General features: G+C 35.8%; 1 protein-coding gene across 1 annotated transcript in view; it reads left to right on the plus strand.

Annotated features, from left to right (window-relative positions):
- Positions 1 to 26461, plus strand: part of RNGTT (RNA guanylyltransferase and 5'-phosphatase) — a 319479-nt gene that overhangs the window by 139000 nt on the left and 154018 nt on the right. The window contains exon 12 of the mRNA XM_046006576.1: positions 17818 to 17886. Within this exon, the coding sequence (XP_045862532.1) occupies positions 17818 to 17886 (69 nt within the window). The remainder of the gene's footprint in view (positions 1 to 17817; positions 17887 to 26461) is intronic.

The following is a 26461-nucleotide window of genomic DNA, read 5'->3' on the forward strand; positions in this document are numbered from 1 at the left end:
TGACAAGTGATGTTGGGCATTTTTTCATGTGTTTGTTGGCCATTTGGATGTCTTCTTTGGAAAAATGTCTGTTCATGTTTTCTACTCATTTCTTTATTGGATTATTTGTTCTGTGGGTGTTGGGTTTGATAAGTTCTTTATAGATTTTGGGTGCTTGCCCTTTCAAAAGATGAAGCTTGAATAGTTTGAATACTCACATATCTGGGTTTCCTTTTTTAAAAATGTTGGTGTATTATAAATTGTGGTTTTATGAGGATATAATTAGATTTCATTATTGATTCTAGGAGGATTCTAAAGATACATTTAAAAATTTTTTTTTAATTTAATTTTATTTTTTCAGTGTTCCAAGATTCATTGTTTATGGACCACACCCAGTGCACCATGCAACACATGCCCTCTTAATACCCACCATCATGCTCACCAAACCCCCAAAGTCCCCCAAAGATATTTTTAAATGTTGTTTTCAAGTAGAATCTTAAATGACTCAGTTTTATATACTTAAGAACAAAAGAGTAATAAATCCAGTATGGGGTTGTTATTAGTTCAAATGCATTGCTTTCTAGTACCTAAAATATACTTTGCTTAGTCTTATCTCTGAAACCTATTATTTTGTGTCAAAAACCCGAGAGCTGTGGTTTTTTTTTTCCTAGTTCCATCCATTCCTTTTCCTCATTCACAAGGATTTTCATTTCTTTCCCTATTTTTAATCCTTTGCCTTTCTTTTTGCACGTCTTTAGAATTTCTAGTTTTAGTCTAGGGACTATGAGTGCGCATATGTGTCCACCTATACTGTTTAGAGATGTGTTTACCCCGTGAGAAGTAGAGAACATCTCACCAGACTGAAGTAGGTTGAGGCCTTTCTGAGAAATAATCTGTAAGTGATGCATGAAAGAGAAATAGTTAGAATTTTAACGTGGACATAGGAGGCTAATGACAACACAATTAATGAAAGCAGGTATCCTTTAAAGGTGTTATGTGAAGGAACGCCTGGGTGGTTCAGTCGTTTAAGTGTCTCTCTTCGACTGATTTCATAATCCCAGGGTTCTGGGATCAAGTCCTCATGATCCCAGGGTCCTGGGATCAAGTCCTACGTTTGGCTCCTTGCTCAGCGAGAGCCTACTTCTCTCTCTGCCTGCCACTCCCCCTGCTTGTGGGCTCTCTTTCTGACAAATAAATAAATAAAAATCTTTAAATAAAAATGTTAAGTAAAATTTTCAATGAACCATGTAATTGCTCTGGTCATTAAATTGTTGATAAATGCCTAAATTTAAGTATAGGACGAAACTATAACAGGTATAATATATTTTGCTATTTTGTTTGTGAAGTATTTTATACAGTAGTCTAGATATAAGTCTTAGGTCCTATTTTTATGATTTCTGTTTTTATTTCTGTGCTAGCTTAAAACTGATACAAAGAATAAGGGAAATGTTATATGTGTTTTTATATTGTGGAAAACAAAGTTTATTTCTTAAGGTCTCACTACCATTTTCTCTACTTTATTAGGGTGTAGAACATGTTTAGTTTATAGATAAATGCCATTTGGTATCCCAGTATGGTTTATCCTCATCCAGAGATAATCAGTGTCTCTCTCTCTGTCTCCCCCCCCCCAAAGGTTTTATTTATTTGCGAGAGAAAGAGGGAGAACATGCACACAAGTAGGGGGAGTGGCAGGCAGAGGGAGAAGCAGACTCCCCCCTGAGCAAGGAGCCAGATGAAGGACTTGATCCCAGGACCCTAGGATCACAACCTGAGCTGAAGGCAGATGCTCAACCGACTGAGCAACCCAGGCATCCCTATTCAGTGTCTCATAAAGGTTTTATGTGTGGTAGCTAACTGGGTTACTTTACCCATTAACCAAGAGAGGAACTATGGCATCATTCTGTAGTCTGCAACTTCTTGAACAGCCTCTTGGCAGTAATGCCCAACAAGGGAAGTCATATTTTCTTGTTAATTAGTATGACTTTGAGGACAGTCCAAATTGTATCATCTAGAGACATTCAGTTACAGAAAGTTAACTGCAGTGAGCTCAGGCCAGCTGCACAGTCCCTACAACACTGCCCTTACTTCAGATAGCAGCTACAAGTTTTGGACCTCTTTGCCTCAGACCTGCTGGCTACAAATTCTGCGGTTCCCAGGGACTCCCTCAGGTTTGGTAATTTAGTAGAATGACTCAGAGACTCAGAAAAGTACTGTGCTTATCATTACAGTTCTATAATAACAAGAACCACATGGGACAAAATTTGGGAGGGGCCCAAATTTGAAGCTTCTGGTCGTCCCCTCCTGGGGAGACATGGACGGCATTACCTACTTCTGGCTAAGATGCATTGACAGTACCCAAAGTGTATTGCCAACCAGGGAGCCTTTGGTGTCCAAATTTTATATTGTAATTCAGTCACATATTGCCTGCATGGCTGACCTTTAGTCTTCAACCCTTCTGAGAGGTTTGGACTGATATATGTAGTCTGCAGTTCTTTTGGAGGACATGATATGGCATGTTCCAGAGTCTCCATTATAAATCACATTGTTTGAGTCTCTGGTGGCCAAACACCTCAGGCAAACAAAGATATGCTTGTCAGGCAGTACATTCCAGGGGCCTAGAGGTCGTCTCCTGGTAATGGAGGGCAAAGGCCAGACCACTCTTTTGGTAAAGTTAATTCTTTGGTACACACCTGTTCAAAGGATGTGTTTTTGAATGAGATGTAGTATTTTTTTTTTTTAAAGTTTACGATGTAGCTCTTTTTTGAAAGTCTTAAATTTTATTTTAAAAATAAATATGATTCCCCTTTATGCTCAAATTACAAATATTTAACTTCTTTCTTTGTTTCTTTAATTTTTGTCCCTTTTCTTGTGACATTCAGACCAGCCACTTATGTAGTTTAATTTTATTTTTATTGCATTACATATGTGTTTATGGTTAAGTGCCCCTTCTGTTCTTGTACTCTTTCCTGAAGTGCTTTTTTTTCTTCCAGACTAGTAGGTTATGCTCTTTTACCCACAAAGGAAATATTTACCTATACTTTTTACCAGCTGCAAACTGTGTAAACATTCTGGAAGACATTTAGGAGAGAAAAAGTACTTTAATAACCATGCTAATGAAACTTGGACTACATAGGCAGTTAGGAGCACTCAAAGCTTTTTTTTTTGTGATCATGTGAATTGTGATCATGATGCCTAACAGATTGTTTTAGAAAGTTCTAGTGGAGGGGTGCCTGGGTGGCTCAATGGGTTAAGCCTCTGCCTTCAGCTCAGGTCATGAACTCAGGGTCCTGGGATCAAACCACACATCGGACTTTCTGCTTGGCAGGGAGTCTGCTCCACCCCACCCCCGACCCCACCTGCCTCTCTGTCAAATAAATAAATAAAATCTTTAAAAAAAAAAGAAAGTTCTAGTGGAGGTGAGTAGAAATAGCTTGGAAAGAGGAAGTTAATGTGTAAGCGAGAAGACCAGTTAGGACCCTATTAGTGTTATCCCTGCTGAAAATAATGAAAGTAATAAGGAATGATATATGAGAAAGTTATTAACTATGATAGTTGATTTTATTTTTTAAAAAATCTTACCCCTTCAATAATCTGTACATAAATTAATAGCTTTTAAACTTCTCTTAATAATTTTATGTTTTCATTTAACACAGTTTCTTGGGATAATGCCTTGTGTTTTCTATCTAACTATATCTATTGGCTTCTTTTTATTTATTATTTTATTAAATTTTGAGAACATGAGCATGCTTGTGATTCTCTCTCCCTCTCCCTTTGCCCCTCCCCCTGCTCGTGTGTGTGCCCCTGAGTGTGGGCGTGTGCTCTCTCTTTCTCTCTAACTCTAAATAAATAAATAAATAAATAAGTAAAATCTTTAAAAAAAAACAAAACAAAACATAAAATGGGGATAATAATGGTCCCTATTTCATAATATTGAAGGCTGAAATGAGTTAATATATGTAAAGTGCTTAGAAGAGTGCCGGCATATAGTGTTTAGATGTTTTACCTCTTCTCATCTGTTTTGTTTTGTTTTCATGAATACATGATTAGTACTCAGTAAACATTTGGATACAACTGGATGAGAGACGAAATTATAATTACTTTTCTGTTTTCTCAGAAGTCTTTAAACAGCTCTACTAAATGTACTTTACTGTAAAATGATTCTTTTATGTATATTTAGGCCCATATTAACCACAAGTCATAAACTGGTAGGCTCCAGAAATTTTAAGTTCCTGTAATACTTATAAAACATTGAGTTTGCTTGTAGATCAAGATGTGCTCTCCAGTTCATCATAGTTCTTACTACTACTGTCTTATACCCAGTCCTGTTCAGGTTCATGGCCTAGCATCTGCAGGTGTTTGAGTTTGGGACCTCACAGTAGACCCTGACACTAGCTCTTCCAGGATGAAAACTGATAGATCTCTTTTAGATCTCAAACATTTGATAGAATGACTGAGCTATGGCAGCAAAAGAATGTTTGTTGAATAAATGAATGGTGCTTCAATTGTGAAATGAAAAAGAAGTCTGTAACAAAGAACTATGCTTGTTCCATGGGGGTGAGTTGACTTATTTTGTAGAATTATGAGGGAATTTTGGTAAAAGTAAGACTAACAGCTACCAAAAATAATAAAGAACCTAAATTTCCTAGAGAAATTTTGTTCTTTGATTTCTGACTCGTCATGTAGGATTCACCAGAATTCTTAAGGTTAACTTTAATTGTAGTAATATGGATGGAAAGAGCCAGTGAAGCTATTTATATTTTGATTAGCTAACTTTATTTTTTTTTTTAAGATTTTACTTATTTATTTGATAGAGATCACAAGTAGGCAGAGAGGCACGTGGAGAGAGAGAGAGAGGAAGGGAAGCAGGTTTCCTGTGGAGCAGCAGAGAGCCCAATGTGGGGCTCAATCCCAGGACCCTGGGATCATGACCTGAGCTGAAGGCAGAGGATTTAACCCACTGAGCCACCCAGGCGCCGCTTGATTAGCTAACTTTAATGACATAGTTGTTGAATCATCATTGGTAAATAATGAAAATCAAATCTTTTTTTTTTCATATGCATAAAGTATTTTATATTTATCTTTTTAAATTTTTTAAAATTTAATTTAATTTTTTTTCAGTGTTCCAAAAGCCAAAGAGCAGATAATGGTCTTGGCTTTTTGGTGAGCAAAAAGGATGAGTTTTGTAGATTGATTTTATACTAATTAGAAGAATATTTAGGGTACAGAAGCATTGAATAATCTAAGCCTAAACCAGAAGTTAGACTTTCGGAATGAAAAAGTATGAAGAGTAATATCCAGTTGAGTGGAAATTTCCATTTTGGGGTGATTGGTGAAATAAAGCCATGAGTTTTAGGGGAGTTACGAAAGTACAAATAAAAAAAAAAGGCAGATACAGGCTACTGAGTGTATCAGTACTCAGTGTAACAATATAGATATTGAGTATTCTCAGGCAGTTAGTTGGGGCTATGTGGGGATATCTGCCCAGAAAATGAGAATAATCCAGAACAGAAAGATGGAGATAGTTTATTTCTTGTTTAAGTATTCCTGTAGTGTATTTTTCTTTACTTTAATGAATCGTTGTTGCAAATTTGGTTTCCCAATTACACTGTGGATTCATTTTCTTCTTCGTAGTAGTCTTCAGCTATGATTTTGCTTATTTCTAAAAGGTTCCTTTCTATGCTTTGTAACTTTGCATGTTCTGTTTTGGTTCTTATGTTTCTAATTTCAAGCCCTTTTGCATTATCTTTCTTTGCTTATGCATTTGTAATGATTTGGTTTCCAATTACTTTCTGATTCATGGACACATAAAATCCCAATTCAGAGTCTATCACCTGGTATATAACTTTTTTGTCATTTCCACCAAGTTTTGGTCAATAGAAAGTTATGTGTCTTTTCTAGGATGTTTCAGATGGTATTCCAGTGATGGGATTATGTTCATAGGTAAGCAGGTTAAATTTTTATAAGTAAAACCTTATAACACACTATCATGCTTCATTAATTATTTGGTTTATTATGTCTGCTATTTTACCTTTTATCTAATTTTCTTCTAACTTAATCTGGTGGAAGATAAGATTATAAATCTAAAAAGGAATGTATCTAAGTTTAGGATAATTCTCCACATATTCCACTTTAAAGCTTCTCAAGGGTTTGCAGTTACAGTTTTTTATTTTAAAAGTAAGATAGGTTCTAAGAAACTTGTTAGAAGTGTTTTAAAAACAACTTGGGTAATTTAAGTCTTTTTGTAGAAAGATTGACAGGAAATGGTTAATTATATCATTGCATTTAATGTTTTTACTAATGAATCAAAATTAAGGTATTATTTAGGCATATTGGCCTAGGCTTATGTTATCATTGGGTCCCCAATATCCTTAGTCCTGACTGGATTTCTAGCATTAGTAGGCAGTCAGGAAATATCTACCTAATGAACACTGGTTGAAATTTTATTTTTATAGAGGTGTTATCATCCAGTAAATTATCTAAGAAAAACTTAGGTTAGCACTTCTTATGTAAGAATACCAGTGCAACTTATAAATAAGTTTTACTTAAAGTATAGAAGAGGAAAAAACCACAGTAGCTAAAAAGTACAGGATATTCTATTTTGGAATGTAATGTCAGAGACAAAAAGAATACCAAAATAAATTTTTAAATTACCTGCTATTTAAGTCATTAAAATAAAAGCTGACTTTTTAAGCCATGCTATTTTAACTGTAGATAGTGAAACTTTTTGGCTCGTTGGTTAACTGTTCTTTCTTTGGAGACTGTGTCTAACTTCTCTCAGACTGCCCATCACCCTTGTTGAATACAACTTCCCTATGTTTGGTTTGATCTATCTATTACCCGGGCTTTTCCATTTCTTCACAATTTACATCTCAGTGATTTTCTTCTGATTTAGTCACTTTGACTTGAGCAACTTATTTCTGGCTACTATTCCTACTTCAAAGTTTTAAATGCAGACACATTGCTTTCTAACCACGACTGCCATCTCTTAAGAACTTGTAAGACATTTCATCCACTTCTCTGCCATCCAGTGAACTGAGACTCTGCCATCTTCAACCATATCTGGGTCTTAATAGCTCTAGGGGCATGTGGTTCTCTTCACTGGGCTTATGATTTCATAATCTTTTTTTCTACTCTTTCAATCTTTTCACTCTTTTTTTTTTTTTTTCCTGCACTTTCTAAGTTCTCTAGAGTTCTTAGTTTCTTAAGGTAGAAGTTGATATCATTGATTTGTGACTTCTTTTCTGATTAGTAATCTAGTACAATAAATTTTTCTTACGTGTACTTTAGCCACATCTCAAATCTCAGTTACTGTGTTTTCATCTTCATTCTGTTTGAAATACTTTAGTTTTCCCTTTTGATTTTTTCTTTTATTCATGGGTTATTTACTACTATGTTACTAAGTTTCCAAACATTGGAGGATTTTCCCAGATATCTTTTCCTTAATATTTAATTTAATTCATTGTGATCAGAGAATATACTTTGTATGACTTTGATTTATAAATGTGCTGTAATGCACTGGGGAAAAAGTGTTTTTTCCTGTTTTTGGGTAGAGTGTTATATAAATGTCGGCTAGGTCAGGTTTAGTGTTGCTGTAGTGTTCCATATTCTTACTGATTTTCTGTCTGCTGGTGTTCTGTTAAGTGTTGCTGGTTGAACTGGGGAGACCCTGGACCCTGGGGCCTCAACCCAGCCAGACAAAGGAGTTATTGGCCTTGTAAGAAGAATGAATTCAAGGCTAGACATGCAGCACAGTGGATGAGCAACACGAGCAGGAAAGTTTACTAGGTGAAAAATAGAGATGAGAGCCCCTGAGCGCAAATGAGAGAGCAGGAGAGAGAGTCGGAGAGAGGCAGAGACAGAGTTGCATGCCCAGGGATTTGGGTTTCTATCTTGTATTGATAGTTGTTAACTAGGGGGTAGAATACTTATTACTTGGAGTGGAGATTTCTTGGGAGCAGGATTTCATGCTTTTCTTCCTTATTTGGTCAGGGATTTTTGGCCTCCTTTGTCAGCCACCTCGGGCTCTCTAGTTTGCTGTAGCTTCATGTGGCTTTGTTTCGGATTGCTGCCAGCACAGGCCTCTGACTTGCCCAGTAGCTGGCCATGACTTCTTTGCCCACCTCCAGATATCCTGTTAGAACCTAACTAACTGCCTACTCTGGCATAAGTATTTTCAAGATATCTTTACCTCTACTGAATGTTTTTTTCTGCTTACTGAATTATTTACTGAGAGCAGAGTCCTAAATTCTCCATGTGTAATTGCAGATTTTTGCCTTATTTTTATGATCTACTCTGTCAGTTTTAAAAAAATGCATTTGGACTCTTTTTTTTTTTTTGAGGTGCATATACATTTAAGATTGTTATAGATTCTTTTCAATATCTAGTAATATTTCTTGTTCTTAAGTCTTCTTTGTCTCATATTAATATAGGCTAGCAACTTCAGCTTTCTTTTCAGTAGCATTAGGATTTTTTTTTAAAGATTTTATTTATTTATTTGACAGACAGAGATCACAAGTAGGCAGAGAGGCAGGCAGAGAGAGAGGGAGAAGCAGGCTCCCTGCCGAGCAGAGATTCCAATGTGGAGTCCAATCCCAGGACCCTGAGATCATTACCTGAGCCAAAGACAGAGGCTTAACCCACTGAGCCACCCAGGCGCCCCTATTAGGATTTAAAAAAAAAAAAAAGATTTTATTTTTTTATTTGACAGAGGGAAAGGAACAGAGAGAGAGGGAACACAAGCAGGGGGAATGGGAGAGGGAGAAGCAGATTACTCTCTGAGCATGGAGCCCAATGTGGGGCTCTATCCTAGGACCCCGAGATCGTAACCTGAGCCAAAGGCAGAAAGTTAACAACTGAGCCACACAAGTACCCCTAGGATTTTTTTTAAAAAAATATTTTGTTTATTTATTTGACAGAGAGTACAAGCAAGGGGAGTGGCAGGCAGAGAGAGAGGGAGACTGGGAGCCTGATGTGGGACTCGATCCCAGCATCTTGGCATCATAATCTGAGCCAAAGGCAAATGCTTAACCGACTGAGCCACCCAGGTTCCCCAGTGTTAGGATTTAATACCTTTTCTGTCCTTGTACAGTTAACTTTCTATCTTCCATCCAGCTTTATTGAAGCATAATTAACCTATAACATTGTGTAAATTTAATCTGTCCTTCTACTTTTAATTTAATCTTTATGTACAAAGTAGATTTATTTTGGGCAGGACAGAGTTAGTTGGTTCTTGAATTTTTTTTTTTTTTTTTCCAGTCTGACAATTTCTGCCTGTTAAGTGGGGTGCTTACACCATTTGAATTTAATGTAATTATTACTGTGGTTTGATATGGATTTACCATCTTACTGCTTTTTTTCTATTTGCCCATGTGTTCTCATTTCCTCTTTTTCCTCTGTCATTTGGATTACTTGAGAATGTTTGGATTTCATTATAGCTCCACTTTAGGCTTTTCAGGTATACATCTTTGTTTTATATTTTAGGATTTAGTCTAAATCCTAAATCTAACCTTTCACTGTTTACCTTTAGATAATATATCACTTTTTAGTTGGGGTAAGAACCATACAACAATATCACTCCATTTCCTGTCATATATTTGCTTCTAAACATGTTAAAACCACACAGTTCATTTTGATATTTTTGCTTTTAATTATCTTTTTTTTTCCATTTTATTATTTTTTTCAGCGTAACAGTATTCATTGTTTTTGCACAACACCCAGTGCTCCATGCAAAACATGCCCTCCCTATTACCCACCACCTGTTCCCCCAACCTCCCACCCCTGACCCTTCAAAACCCTCAGGTTGTTTTTCAGAGTCCATAGTCTCTTATTTTATATGGGGTTCGCCTCCCCTCCCCAATGTCCATAGCCCCCCTCCCCCCTCCCAATCCCACCTCCCCCCAGCAACCCCCAGTTTGTTTTGTGAGATTAAGAGTCATTTATGGTTTGTCTGCTTTTAATTATCTTTTAAAGAAATGAAGAACATATATTTTATGTTCTAGTTTTCAACCATTTCTTTTTCTGTTTTTTTTTCTTTCTTTCTTTCTTTTTTTTTTTTTTTTTTTTTTTTTTTACCAATCATCTTTTATTAGATGTTAATTCTCAACTAGGATATGAAAGGATTCAGGGTGCTAGGCAAAAGTGATGTCAAGAATGCAGTATGTGCCTCCACACTGGGCCCTGTTCCATGGTACATCGTATCCTGATGATGCCCTTTTTTTCCACATTGATATCCTGTTCTAGGACCAGTAGTAACCTCTTTGAAACACTTCAGCAGTGCCATTAGGAGTGGAATTCTGCATCAGTATCTAACCTGGCAGCTCTCCTAGTTTGACATCCATAAACTTCTCCTTTATTGGTACAGATGATGCCATCTGGAGTCCTGGGTGTCTATTACATCTAGTTTTCAGCCATTTCTGATGTTCTTTATATTTTTTATTTAGATACAGGTTTTTGTTGTTTGTATCATATTTCTTCTACCAGAAAACTTTCTTTTAAAATCTTTTTTACAGCCTGGTGGAAATTCATTTTATCAGATTTGTCTGTTAGAAAAATTTTTTATTGTGCCCCATTTTTTTAAAAGATATTTTCATTTGCTAAAGATTTTTGGGTTTATAGTTTTTCTATTAGTACTTTGAAGCTGGTATTCTATTATCTCCTGGCTTATATAATTCATGACAAAGAATCTGCTGTCATTCTTATTTTTGTACCTCTGCATGTAAGTTTTTTTCCTTCCTACTGTGGTTTGACTGTGTACTTTTTTTTCTTAAATCGTTCTTGTTATCTAGGCTACTGTTGGGATGTGTGCTTGTGCAAATGTGTGTTTAATTTTGCAGTAATCTGAGATATTGTTCCTTCCAATTGTTTGTTTCTTTATCATTTTCTTTTTTAAAATCATTTCAGTTGTACAGATGTTATATCTTTTTAATCTCTCAGCTCTTTGATTCTGTTTCTTCTCCCCCACCTTTCTTTTTGTATTTCAATGGTAAGAAGTGATACCTTTTCTTCTTCAAGATTCTTTCTTCTTCAGGGATTCTTTCCTTTGTTGTGTTCAGTCTGCTGATAATCTCATTGATTATTTTCATTGATTAGCATTCTTTTTCTCTGATACTGTTTTTTATATCTTACATTTCTACTTGTCTCATGTTTATAGCTTTCATCTCTTTGTGCTGAAATTCCAAGTTTGTTCATATATATTTTTCACCTTTTCCTTTAAAATGTTAAGGTTATTTTAAAGTCTTTGATAATTGCAAAACGAGCTGTTTCTGAGTCTTGTTCTTTTGACTGTTGTAGCTACTGAATGTAGTTTTTTTTCTTGCTTTGTATATATGTGGTAATTTTGTATTGCGTGCTAGATATTTTTTTTTTTCCTGTTTGAACAACAGAGGCTGAGTTAAATATATATGTGCTTGGTAATGGGTATATCTCTTTCAGTTTGTTAATAGGTCTCATTTGAAGCAATGGGTTAGTGGTTGAATCACTCTGTTCTCTATTTGAGATGGATTTGTGTTGCTATATAGTTACATTTGTGCTCTAAAGACTTCACATTCCTTCAGCACATGGCTGCTGTTAATGGACTTATTGAGAGTGTGGAGCAAAGAACGGTTTCTGCCAAAAGGTGAATCAATACAAAAGATGAATTCTTCCAAAGGTGAAAAAGTTTATATGCTTCCTCTTCCTTTAGAGGGCTTGGGATTCAGTCTATCCTGTTTCCTAGAGACCTCAGCTCTCTAAGAGCCTTGATGAAATTCACGCTTTTATAGATTATTTGCTTTTTTATAATTTTCAGATTAGAAGCAACATTCTCTTACCACTTTTTATAGTAAGTGAAACTGGAACTTTCCCTTAAACCAGATATACATACATGCATGCATACATTTATTTATTTATTTATTTTAAACCAGACTTTTAAAGATAACTTTACAAGAGGGGGCGTGTGTGTGGCTTAGTCTGTTAAACATCTGCCTTCACTCAGATCATTATCCCAGGTTTTGGAGTTGAACTCCATATCGGGCTCCCTGGTCAATGGGAAGTGTCTCCCCACTTCCCCGCCCTCTTCCACCTTCTTGTGCTTTCTCTGTGCGTGTCTCAAATAAATAAATAAATAAATAAATAAATAAATAAAATCTTTTTTAAAAAGATAACTTTAAAGGAGCTAAACACTTTCAAGATTATGGACATAGACATACAGAGTGAATGAAGGGGAAAGAACTTTTCTAATGTTATTCAGTTTCTACTTTTAACTTGGCATAACATCTATTGTGAAAGTTGCATGTGCAATTTGAAGTATGTTGTAACTCAGGAGACAAGAGTGAAAGTAATGGAAATAAGTTATATGACTTAAATTTTGGCTCTAACTATGAAGATACTGGTATATAGAAGATGCCCATAACAAGTTTGGATAAATTTTCTCTCAAGAATTGTGAATGGGAAAAAGCAGTATTTTTACCTTAAGATACTTTACATATATGAATTCAAATATGAACAAGTAAGTCCATTAATGGTAAATTATACAATATTAATACAATATTTAGATTTTATCTCTATTCCTAGAATGATTTTTTCCCCTTCAGGTATTTTACCTACCTGCATATTGCCACTTTTTCAAATAGTGCATGGTAGAGTACATTTAAAGTCTGTAAACGTTGGGGCGCCTGGGTGATTCAATTGTTCGAGTGCCTTACTCTTGGTTTTGGCTCTGATCATGATCTCAGGGTGTGAGAGCAAGCTCTGCGTTGGGCTCTGTGCTCAGTGCAGAGTCTGCTTGTCCATCTCCTTCCCTTTCTGTCCCTCCTCTCTGCTCATGCCTATGCACATGTGTGTGCTGTCTCAAAAAAATAAAATCTTTAATTAAAAAAAGAAAATGTATAAACCTTAAATGATGATTAGAGGACTGATATACATAAGATGTTGCAAAAATCTTCGGGCATTTATTTCAGAGTGGAAGCAGACTTTCTTTGGTTATTTTCTTATTTTTAATTGAAATCAGTTCTTTTTTTTTTTTTTTCTTTTTTTTAAGATTTTATTTACTTTGACAGAGACCACAGCAGGGGGAGTGGCAGGCAGAGGGAGAGGGAGAAGCATGGGGAGCCCAATATGGGATTCAGTCCCAGGATCGCAGGATCATAACCTGAGCCAAAGATACAGTCGCTTAAACACTAAGCTACCCAGGTGCCTGAAATCTGTTCTGTTTTTTAGCTATCCGACTTGAAGCTAGTTACCTAATCTCTCATAGCTTCTGTTTCCTTTTCTGACAAGTTAAATAATAATGAAAAACTCAAAGATACATATCTTGTGAGGAATTATGTATTTTGAATGGTATATGTTAAGAACCAAATACAACAGCACTTTATTATAGGTCCTTAGTATGATAGGTGCCACTGTAAATAAGTCAAGAAAGACTTTCTTGCTATCTCTGTCTCTCTCTCTCTCTGTAAATAAAATCTTAAGAAAAGGAGGGGGTGCTCATTGGGTTAAGCATCTGCCTTCAACTCAGGTCATGATCTCAGGGTCATGGGGTTGAGCCCCACATTGGGCTTCCTGCTCAGCAGGGAGTCTGCTTGTCCCTCTCCTCCCTGCTTGTGCTCTCTCCTGCTGTCTCTCTTGATAGCTCTCAAATAAATAAATAAATAAAATCTTTAAAAAAAATATTGTCTGGAGTAATCAACAAGGAGTAAAACAAGAGTAAAAACAGGGACTCTTTATCATTGTGACCCAAGAGGTTTCTGATTCATAAAAAGTTACAGTAAAATAAAAAATGAAGTTGTTTTCATTTCTGCAGTAGGTAACATCATATTATTTAGAGTCTTACCAACTCTGTACTGTTACTGTGTATGTATTTTGTATACAGGGATGATCTAGTATATGAATTTGAGACTTTTAATCTAAGAATGGATAAGCTCTGTTTATTTGCCATAGATGGTGTACCTACAATTAAGAAGGACAAATTCTTTTTTTTTTTTTTTAAATTTATTTATTTTTATTTGTTTATTTACAGCATAACAGTGTTCATTGTTTTGGCATCACACCCAGTGCTCCATGCAGTACGTGCCCTCCCTATTACCCACCACCTGGTTCCTCAACCTCCCCCCCCCAACCCCCCCGCCACCCCTTCATAACCCTCTGGTTGTTTTTCAGAGTCCATAGTCTCTCATGGTTCATCTCCCCTTCCAGTTTCCCTCAACTCCCTCTCCTCTCCATCTCCCCATGTCCTCCATGTTCTTTGTTATGCTCCACAAATAAGTGAGACCATATGATACTTGACTCTCTCTGCTTGACTTATTTCGCTCAGCATAATTTCTTCCAGTCCCGTCCATGTTGCTACAAAAGTTGGGTATTCGTCCTTTCTGATGGAGGCATAATACTCCATTGTGTATATGGACCACATCTTCCTTATCCATTCATCTGTTGAAGGGCATCTTGGTTCTTTCCACAGTTTGGCGACCGTAGCCATTGCTGCAATAAACATTGGGGTACAAATGGCCCTTCTTTTCACTACATCTGTATCTTTGGGGTAAATACCCAGCAGTGCAATTGCAGGGTCATAGGGAAGCTCTATTTTTAATTTCTTCAGGAATCTCCACACTGTTCTCCAAAGTGGCTGCACTAACTTGCATTCCCACCAACAGTGTAAGAGGGTTCCCCTTTCTCCACATCCTCTCCAACACACGTTGTTTCCTGTCTTGCTAATTTTGGCCATTCTAATGGTGTTAGGTGGTATCTCAATGTTGTTTTAATTTGAATCTCCCTGATGGCTAGTGATGATGAACATTTTTTCATGTGTCTGATAGCCATTTGTATGTCTTCGTTGGAGAAGTGTCTGTTCATATCTTCTGCCCATTTTTTGATATGATTATCTGTTTTGTGTGTGTTGAGTTTGAGAAGTTCTTTATAGATCCTGGATATCAACCTTTTGTCTGTACTGTCATTTGCAAATATCTTCTCCCATTCCGTGGGTTGCCTCTTTGTTTTGTTGACTGTTTCCTTTGCTGTGCAGAAGCTTTTGATCTTGATGAAGTCCCACAAGTTCATTTTTGCTTTTGTTTCCTTGGCCTTTGGAGACATATCTTGAAAGAAGTTGCTGTGGCTGATATCGAAGAGGTTACTGCCTATGTTCTCCTCTAGGATTCTGATAGATTCCTGTCTCACGTTGAGGTCTTTTATCCATTTCGAGTTTATCTTTGTGTACGGTGTAAGAGAATGGTCGAGTTTCATTCTTCTACATATCGCTGAAGAAGGACAAATTCTTTTAACCTTTGAGAAATTTTTTAGGGGCACCTGACTGCCTCAGCTGGTAGAACATGCAACTCTTGATCTTGGGATTATGAGTTCAAACCCCAGGTTGCGTGCGAAGCCTCCTTAAAAACAAAAAAAAGGTTTTGTTTTTAAAGGCGATGTGGCATTTGGTTTTCATTGCATTATTTCTTAGCAGATTTTGTGCTATGAATTTAGCAGGTTACCTTTTCTTACAAGATAGGGTATAAGAAGTATTAAGGTTTTTCTGTCTTCTATCTACTTTCTGTCTTTCTTGAACCTTTACCCTTCATTAGTTCATGGATAGCTGAAAAAAGTTGAAATAGAACACGAAGGTCTTAATATATATGCTTCTCAATATGAATACAAGGTTCAGAAGTTTTTTCTGTAGGATAAATATATCACATACATGAAACAAAGGCTTTAATCTAACATTGCCTTCCACATTTCCAGCAAGAATGTAAGCTGATATTTTGGCTCTTTAATGCTTAGGGTTTATTTATCCTCTCTTAAAAAGAATTTACAAGAAACCAGTGTTTTTAATTCATATAGAATTTTTTATTCTGGCAAATTGCCTTCTCTATTGGCTAGGTCATTTAAACCTCTGAGCACATTGGAGACAAATCTATGAATCTCAGAACTGTCCTGAAATTTCTGCGCATTTGGCCAGACTCTGGATAATATGGTTGTAAGATTCCCAATTTGCCGGTTCCCCACTTCCCCACTTAATTCCCCACTCAAGAAATCTTAGTGTTTTAGTAAAAGGAAAAAAACAGAACAAAAAAGAAAACTTTATGAGCACTATAGTTCTTTAAAAAAACAATCTGAGGGTTTTGAAGGGGCCGCGGGTGAGAGGTTGGGGGAGCCTGGTGGTGGGTATTATGGAGGGCACGTATTACATGGAGGACTGGGTGTGGTGCATAAACGATGAATTCTGTTACGCTGAAAAGAAATAAAATAAAAAAAAATTAAAAAATAAAAAATTTGTTAAAATATACATTAAATTTACCTTTTTAGCTGTTAAGCATACAGTTCAGTGGCATTAAGGATGTTTAAATTGTTGTGTAACCATCACCATTATCCATGTCCAGATTTTTTTCATCTTTCCAGATGAAACTCTGTACCTGTTAAACACTAACTCCTTATTCTCCTCTTGCCCCACCTGCTCCCTAATTTCTGTCCCTATGAATTTGACTAAGGAGATTTACAGTTTTGAGGTAATTTAGATATTCAATCCCGCAGTGGTTTTAAAGTTGTTAGAAAGTAGGATTTGCTCATTTTTCTTTGCTGAACTGTCCCCAGTTTAGAGAAATTACAGATTTTGAAGAACGATGTAGCAGAGAAGATGAAGCCACAGTTTGGGAGGAGACTCACAGATTTTGTTGCATGTGAAATAAAGTTAAAATTTTGGTTGTTGCTTTTGGAATACAAATCTCCCTGTAGATGAAGTGGTTTAAGAGGATGTGATTGTGATAAAAAGAGATATATTACACACAGCATATCCAAAATTTTGGATACGACATATTTTAATTCCAGACCTATCCTGACAGTGCTATAAGTTGGTCAGACTCTGGCTCTCCAAAATCCAGAAATCAATATTTAGGGCTTCCATCAGTGTATGCATGTTCAGTACTTCAAAACAATAAAAATCTGAAAGAAGCACTTAAAACTACTTGCCCAGAGCTAATGAGAGAGCTTTGGGGCTATACCTACTCTTTAGTAGATAATGACATTGAAAAAAAAACCTGTATTTATATTTTATACTGTGTATCCCTTATAATACATTTCTGTGCTTGAAAAAATATAAGAAAGACAACAAAACAAAAAGTAGGACCAATTTTTTTTTTTTTTAAATCCTTTACTGGTGGGTTTGGGAAAGACACAGATAATATATTTTTGGTCTGTGATCCCACGTCTGAGCTTGCTTTAAGGTTACAGATTCTCAGGGGAGGTATCCTTCCCCCACCCTCCATCTATCCCTCTCAAGTTTCTCTATGGTTTCCTTTTTTATGTATGTTTTATATTTTATTCCCTATATTTATTGCTTCTCAGATCTTCTATTTTCACTTTGCATTTGGCCTCTGTCTTCCTTTTATGCTGGCTCAGAAGTGCATTTAAAAGTATGTTTTTCAGGGGCATCTAGGTGGCTCGGTGGTTAAAGCCTCTGCCTTCAGCTCAGGTCATGATCTCAGAGTACTGGGATTGAGCCCTGCATCAGGCTCCTTGGCAGGGAGCCTGCTTCTCCCCACCCCCCCTGCCTGCCTCTCTGCCTACTTTGATCTTTGTCTGTCAAATAAATAAATAAAGTCTTTTTAAAAATATGTTTTTAATATTTTATCCATCATTTTGGTTGTTTTTAGTTATGACTTGTTCTAGATCTCTAGCCTGCTGTGGGGTAACAGTCTTTATACATTAAAAAAAAAAATCTTGCAATATGTTAACCTAGATCTCTCTTTATCACCTACCTTCCCCATTTTATATCTCCGTTCTTAAAACTTACATATTAAGAAATTTTTGTAAAATTTGCAAAAAATTAAAATGCTCTTTAAGTGATTATTATATTTCTAAAAATGTGTATTTATTTTATAGTTACTTGAAGGAAATTTTGCCAAAGAAGTCAGCCATGAAATGGATGGACTTATTTTTCAGCCTATTGGAGTAAGTTGTGTGTATGTGTGCATATGCGTGCATTTGAGTATGTTGTATGTATATAAATATGTGTCTACACATATTTACAAAGTATAAAATATATATATATATGAAATACGTTTTCTTAAGATATATTTACTTAGGATTGATTACTGCTACAATCACTGCCTATCCTTAAATAAATTGTTTATTATAAGATATTTCACTTATACTAAATATATATAATGGTACGATGAACAGTTGTTTGCTTTTCACTTAGCTTAAGAAATAAACATTGGTCATTATTTTTCAAGGAAGTCGGTCTTTTGGTATAATTAGGTTTTTTAAATAATTCTTACAAAACAAATGTTAATTTAATTTTACTAGAAATCTATCAGTAACATTACATAAATGCTTATTTCTGTAGCCCATTATACCTTTAAAAATTAATATTTCTAAAATTTGTTATTGGTGAGTGAAATTAAAAGAATTTTTACTATTTGAAGAAAATATAATTATTTGACTATTACAGATCAAATTTCTGAAACTCACTGAAGAACTTGCACTAACTGAATGGTCAAATCATGTATTTGGAGTAAGTTACATTTTACTCTGATAGCATGGTTTCTCAACATTAGCACCAGTGACATTTTTGCCAGATAATTCTTTGTTGTGGGCAGCTTTCCTGTGTATTATAGTGTGTTTAGCAGCATCCTTGGTCTGGACTTATTAGGTGCCAGTATTACCTCTTCCCCCGATCCCATCTCTCTGGGTTGTGACAACCAAAAATATATACTTTCACTGCCTGCTTTCTGCTGGAGAGCAAAATTGCCCTCATTTGACAACCTGTGCTCTATTGCACTGTTTCTCAAAATATGGCCTGTGGACAAGGAACATTACCACCACCCAGAAAGTTATTAGAAAAGCAGCTCCTCTGGGCAGCTGGGTGGCTCAGTTGGTTAAGTGCTTGCTTTCAGCTCAGGTCATGATCCCAGTGTCTTGGGATTGAGCCCTGCATCAGGCTCTCTGCTCAATGCGGAGTCTCTTTCTCCCTCTGCCTCTCTCCCTGCTTGTTCTTTCTCTTTCTCGCTCTGTGCTCTCTCTCAAACAAATAAAATCTTTTTTTTAAAGATTTTATTTATTTATTTGACAGAGAGATCACAAGTAGGCAGAGAGGCAGGCAGAGAAAGAGGGGGAAGCAGGCTCCCCGCTGAGCAGAGAGCCCGACATGGGGCTCGATCCCAGGACCCTGAGATTATGGCCTGAGCCGAAGGCAGAGGCTTAACCCGCTGAGCCACCCAGGCGACCCAAATCTTTTTTTTTTTTTTTTAAAGCAGCTCTCCCTAGACTTACTGATCAGAAACCCTAGAAATGGAGTCCAGCAACTTGAACTTTAACGAGCTCTCCACGTGACTCCAATGCATGTTCATGTATGAAAACCGCTCTGTAGGAAAGAGTTGTATTTCATGTACTACACCTCATCATGTGCTGTGATTTGCCTCATATGCTGCATTTTTCCTTCAGTAACTATTCTTAGAAATTAGGGTATGGACTAGCTGTGAAGTTGTAAAGAGAGATATCAAACTGGGTACCTGGAGAAAAGGGAGGGAAACTAGTATTTTTGAAGACTGTGTATAGTAGAACTTTAATATGCATGTTTAGGTTTAATGTGATATGTGATTGGCTTCTGTCTTCCTTCCAGACCCCTTTACCAAACAGGTAGAAGCTCTTCTGTAGTCAAGGGAAGAGGTAATGGAGGAGAGTTAGAGGCTGGGGACAGAAATTGTAGAAAATATCTTCGGAAGGTAGAAGTTAGATCTTTGAGTTCCAGTATTTTCTAAGCCTGACCTTCCTAGAACGAAATCAAGTCTAAAATAACAGTAATCGCAATAAATTTTACTTTGTTAAACTCATGGTTCATATCCATGTGTATGTAAGGTTTTGGTATTTGTAAGAGAAGTGGCCTGACACAGGAGTCCAGGGAAGTCAGCTGGTGTATTAGTCTGTTCTGATTCGAATGACCACACTTGTTATTACAGTGGCTTTGTAACTGATAACTAATATGGCAGGTCTCTCTGTTCTTTTCTTAAATATGTGTGGACGTTTGGTTCAACATAGAAATTTCAGAAATAATTTGTCAGGTTACTTTGAATTTAATTTGAAGAAAATTGATGTTTTTACAGTATTAAATCATCGCAGTGAATAAGGTTTGCTCTTTTCAGGTCTTTTTCTGTTCTTTAATGGAGTGTAAGTTTTTATTGTTATTGTCTAATTTCTAGATATTTAGTATTTTCCATTTTTACAGTAAATGGTGTCTTTATTTGGTACTTCTAATATACTGCCACATTGTTGACTGATTTGTTTTGTTGATTCAAGAATCTAATAATTGCCTAATTTTACATATTGGCCAACACCTCTAGCACTAAATATTGACTTTATTGGGTAGAGGAGAGGGAGAATTCTTACTTTATTCTCAACTTCAAAGGGAATGTGGATAATTTTTCTCCATTAAGTATGTTTTTGGTATATTTCTCTTAGAGAGCTTGTATCATGCTAAGAAAGTTTTGTTTCTGTTTATACAAAGGTGGGGTTTTTTTTCCAATCATAAAAACATCCTTACATTCTGACATAAATGCGACTTAATCATGATATATGTAGTTTTTAATATCCCTTTGGATTCTGTGCTACCTTATTTCTTATGTTTTTTTCCTCTTTATATATATTCAAAGTAAAGAAGGTAGTAATATGGAAAAAATATTAAGTTCTAAGTAATATGTAATAATACATGCCCCCATGATTTTAAAAGTCAAGATATCATGACTTCTGTTGAAAAATAGAACAATCTCTTTTTCTACTTTTCCCCATACTCGGAGTACCACTCCTAGGAGGTAATTATTTTCTGTTGTTTTAGCTGTGTGTTTTTTCTCTTTTCCCTCCCTATTTCTACAAAATCTGTTTATGGTGCTCTTCCTTGGTTTTCTGTTTTATACATGATCTGCCTACTCTCTGCTGTTGAAGAACAGGATTGAGCTCTTTCATTCCTCCAACATCACCCCTTCTCCTTCTGTCATCCCATTATAATTATATCCCACTTTTGGTCAAATGAATATTCAGTATTTGTATTTCTGTGTTAACATAAATATTGTTCTGAGTCAAGTTGTATAATATTTTATTTTCATAGAAAACTTTTTCCCCTGAAGTTAGGAATTGCCTTTTATGTTTTGATTTGTTATGATTATCACGACTTCTTCCCTTAAACTTTTTAAAAGAACTGTTAAATTTTTTTTTCAATACAGTCAAATTTATCAAGTAACATATCCAGTTTGATTTCTGTTTGAAGGCCTTTCCTCTGAAGCCTTTCATTCTGTAGTCCTGCTGCATAGTTTTCTCTCCTTGGGATTTCTCTTCAGCGCCCTTATCTTGGAGATTCCCAGCTTATGGAACAAAATAAAGATTATATTTCTTTGTTATTCAAATGAGAAATAGCTTCGCCCCTTCTCACCTCTGAAGAAATGAATCACAGTGCAATGTAATACTGCAAGGATGACTTTTTCTTCCTAGGTTTTTCCTTTTTATAATTGTGCCCTGAGATTTTAAACTTATCCCATTTTTGGCATCCTGATTCTAGCCACCAGATTCTAGAAAGGTGAAATTCTGATGAGTTCCTAGATTGACCGTATTCTTTTATGCATTTGCTGCCATCATTTCTACATTGGTGTTGTTGAAGATGGGATTTCTAAGTTACTCCTGTTAGTCTGATGGTAGTCTTTGAGTGTATAGAGGAGAGGGAAAAGTAGTTTCTGGACTTTGTCACCTTAGGCATGAGCACTTAATCTCTTTTAGTTCTTTGGGCCACACACACATATACATGCACATCACAAAACTATTCCTCTGTCATTATTGTTAAATTAAATTGGCTTGGTCAAAGTGACTTCTAGCCTTATATACAACTTTGTCTACAAGCAAATCTTTTTCATGACAGTCTAGGTCCTGGTCACGAATCTGTATGTTCCCCTTCCCTGACGTGAAGTTTCTCAGATTCTTTGAGGCCAACTGATCTCATTCTGAGGCCACCAGACGAAGAGAGATGTAATGTTGTGGCTGAAAAGAAGCAGCAGTTAGGACCTTGATGAGATTTGGGTTCCTGTCCATTCTCCGTCTTTCCCCTGCTCTCCATTTCATAGGCATTATGGGGGGTGTTTTGCTTTTGTGAAGCCGAAAGAAATTTTTTTCCCTCTTTTCTCTTGAATACTTCTTACTTGATTGCTAAATATTTTTATAACTAAAACAGATAATTTAAGTGATTATTCTCAAAGCAAAAAACATCTCCCAAGATAACCTTGCTCTTTCTTATAGTAGATAGTAGCTACCACCTCAAAAGGTAAATACTGATTATGTTTTTGTCTCATAAATACTGTGGGTTTCTCCAAAGTTATTAGTATTTTCCTTTCTTATTTATCTTTATATGTCCATTGCCTAGGATAGTGTTTGGCCCAATATGTCTTACAAAATGTTCGTCAAAGAAATGAAAATATATCATTAGATTTTACTTCTAGCCTTTCAGATTTGACTGGTTTTATATTTTACCAATATAGGTAAAAGTTTTTATTTAAATTGTAGTTAATTAACATACAGTATAAAATTAGTTTAGATATAGAATTTAGTACATACAACAGGCAGTGCTCATCACATCTTAATCCCCATCATCTATTTATACTGTCCCCTGCCCACCTCCCTTCCAGTAACCCTCAGTTTGTTCTCTATAGTTTAGAGTCTGTTTTCTGGTTTCCCTATCTCTCTCTCATTCTCTCCCCCCCAACATTCATTCATTTTGTTTCTTAAATTCCACATATGAGGGGAATCATACAGTATTTGTCTTTCTCTGACTTATTTTGCTTAGCATAAAACTTTCTAGCTACATCCAGGTCATTGCAGATGGCAAGATTTCATTCTTTTTTTTAATGACTGAGCAATATTCCATAGTATATATGTACCATATCTTCTTTATCCATTTATCAGTCAGTGGATGCTTGGACTGTTTCCATAATTAGGCTACTGTGGATAATGCTGCTGTAAACATCGGGGTGCATGTATTCCTTCAAATCAGTATTTTTGTATCCTTTGAGTAGATAACTAGTAGTGCAATTGCTGGATCGTAGAGTAATTTTCAACTTTTTGAGGGACCTCCATACTGTTTTCCAGAATGGCTGCACCAGTTTATATTCCCACCAATAGTGTACCAGGGTTCCCGTTTCTCTGCATCCTCACCAACACCTGTTGTTTCCTGTGTTTTTAATTTTAGCCATTCTGACAGGTGTGAGGTGATATCTCAGTGTAGTTTTGATTTGTATTTCCCTAATGAGTAGTGATGCTGAGCATCTTTTCATGTGTCAGTTAGCCATCTTTGGAAAAATGTGTAGTCATGTTTTCTGTCCATTTTTTAGCTGGACTATTTATTTTTTGGGTATTGAGTTTGATAAATTCTTTATAGGTTTTGTATACTAACCATTTATCAGATATGTCATTTGCAAATATCGTCTTCCATTCTGAAAGTTGCCTTTAGTTTTGTTGATTGTTTCCTTTGCTGTGCAGAAGCTTTTTACCTTGTTGAAATCTCAATAGTTCATTTTTGCTTTTGTTTCCCTTGCCTCAGGAGACATATCTAGTAAGAAGTTGCTATGGCCAATGTCAAAGAGGTTACTGCCTGTGTTCTTCTCTAGGATTTTGATAGTTTCCTCTCCCACATGTCTTTAATCCATTCTTTAAAAAGGTACATATATTTGAGAGAGAGATCTCACAACTCTAAGATCATGACCTGAGCTGAAATCAGGAGTTGTATGCCCAACTGACTGAACCACCCAGGCACCCCTGTCTTTAATCCATTTTGAATTTATTTTTGCATAGTTTTAAGAAAGTGATCCAGTTTTCATTCTTCTGCATGTTGTCCCAGTTTTCCTAACACCATTTGTTGAAGTGACTGTCTTTTTTCCATTGGATATTCTTTTCTGCTTTGTCAAAGATTAGTTGACCATGTAGTTGTGGGTCCATTTCTGGGTTTTCTGTTCCGTTCCATTGGTCTGTGTGTCTGTTCTTGTGCCATTACCGTACTGTCTTGATCACTACAACTTTGTAATATAACTTGATGCCTCCAGCTTTGCTTTTCTTTTTCAAGATTCCTTTGGCTCTTTAGGGCCTTTTGTGGTTCCATACAAATTTTAGGATTGTTTGTTCTAGATCTGTGGAAGATGCTGGTAGTATTTTGGTAGGGCTTGCATTAAATGTATAGATTGCTTTGGGAAGTATAGACATTTTAACAATATTTGTTCTTCCAATCCATGAGCATGGAGCTTTCCCATTTCTTTGTGTCATCTTCAGTTTCGTAAGTGTTCTCCTCTAGTTTTTGGGGTACAGGTCTTTAACACTCTTTGGTTAGGTTTATTCCTATGTACCTTATGGTTTTTGGTGCAGTTGTAAATGAGTCACTGTGAAACACAACATTACTGAGAAAAAGGATAAGAATCATATGATCCTCTCAATAGATGAAATGTGTTTGACAGAATACAACATCTATGCACCATATAAACCCTCAACAAAGTAGGAATGGGGGAACATACCTCAACATAACAAAGACCATATATGAAAACCCATGGCTCTACATCCTCAATGAGGAAAAACAGAGCTTTTCCTCTAAGGTCAGAAGCAAGACAAGGATGTCCACTCTCACCAATGTTATTTAAGTACTTAGAAGTCTTAACCTCGGGAATCAGACAACAGAAAGAAATATAGGCGAACTTTTTAAACATCTATAGCTATTTTATTTTTCTTGTTGTACATGCATATGTATAATCTAATTTATGCTCAATCTTTTTTTTTTTTAGAAAAATTTCAGTGACTTTCTTTAAATTCTCACTTGTTTCCTTGCAGAATCCCAAATGCAAACACTTATTCTTTGAAATGATAATATGAGCTTTGCTACTTGCATATTCTTCTCAGAGACTTCCTAGTGGGTTAGAATTGGTCTCTGGTTAGGATAAGGCACTTAATATCTCTTTAGTTCTCCAGTTCTTCATCTGTAAAATATACAAGCTGTAATAGTTTAGTTCTAAAGTTCTGTAATGATCATATGAGGATCAATGTATGTGAATATAAATTAACACTTAAGAATTCCTTCTTCCTGCCAGTATTAGGGAAAATGTATTGGGCAAATAATTCTTAATAAGAGAGAGAATAAACTCTTATATTACTTTCCTGAAAACAACATATCTCTTAAAAGGAAATTTATACTGTTGTATTAAATAAAATAGAATTGTTATGAAGTTTATTACTAACATTATATGACTGTATTTCTATTAATTATTTCCTCTTGCCATCATATTTCAATAGAATTTTTATTTTTGCATGCTAAATTATAAAGATTACATAGTATATGGAATGTCTTTGAAAGGGTCACATATTGTTCATCAGTGGAAATTTTTAGTTTCTTATTAGCCTTTCCAATCCTTAGGTTAGCATATATTTACAAAGACTCATTTTGTTATTAAAAAATATTTCACAGGGGTGCCTGGGTGGCTCAGTGGGTTAAGCCTCTGCCTTCGGCTCAGGTCATGCTCTCAGGATCCTGGGATCGAGCCCCGCATTGGGCTCTCTGCTCAGCGGGGAGCCTGCTTCCCCCTCTCCCTCTGCCTGTATCACTGCCTACTTGTGATCTCTGTCTGTCAAATTAAAAAAAAAAAAAATCTTTAAAAGAAATTAAAAAAATTTCACAGCTACTTATTTATAAAAGTTTAATTGATGACACAGCATTATACTATACTCGTTATTAATATTTGGTTAATTCTACTCATTTTTCATGAAATTTTAATGATTTTAGTGTATTTTAGTGTGTTTCATTTCTAATTGTAATTTCTCATGAACATTTTCTATCTAGTTTTTTATTTCTTAAAAGTACACTTAGTCAACTCTGTCTTAATTTTTACCACAGATGTATACCTTTCACAGTGTTTGTAGTGTATCCTTTAGTGGGACTTCACTATTAATAGATAGATTGGCATCTGGCTGTAAGAAGGTTGTGGTACTTAGTCACATGTTTACCCATTCTATTTAATTCTTTGGTGGGTTTTTTTGTTTGTTTTTGGTATTTCTATTGTGTTTGTGTTAAATCTTCTGAAGGGTATTTTGAATATAAAATATATTAACTCTGCCATCCAGAATGGGCTCCATTTAGCATGAATCCATTCAGGAGAGCAATTTTCTTGCTCACATGCAAAATTTCATTATAGGCAACTTTGTAGTATTGGTTATTTTTTTTATAATTTTAATTTTGCAATTTCAGTCTGATTTTTCTATTCTTATTTACTGTGTCCTGAGTTTGGGCTACCACCACAGCAAGGGTCCCCTGTATTCCATTTTCACATTTTTGGCTTACCAAAGCCACAAGTGAGACTATGCTTGGTTTCTACACAGAGATTTGTGGCTTTTCTACCTCTTTTAAAAAATGAAAATGTAAGTTTCTGTTAGGTAGGTGAACTTGAGTGACATTATCAATCGTTGTATTCATGATATTCTGCTAAGGAAAGCAAAGTTTAACATCTATTTTTCTAATAAT

This window comes from Meles meles, chromosome 5 (genome assembly GCF_922984935.1).
Source record: "Meles meles chromosome 5, mMelMel3.1 paternal haplotype, whole genome shotgun sequence".
Lineage (NCBI taxonomy): Eukaryota > Metazoa > Chordata > Mammalia > Carnivora > Mustelidae > Meles > Meles meles.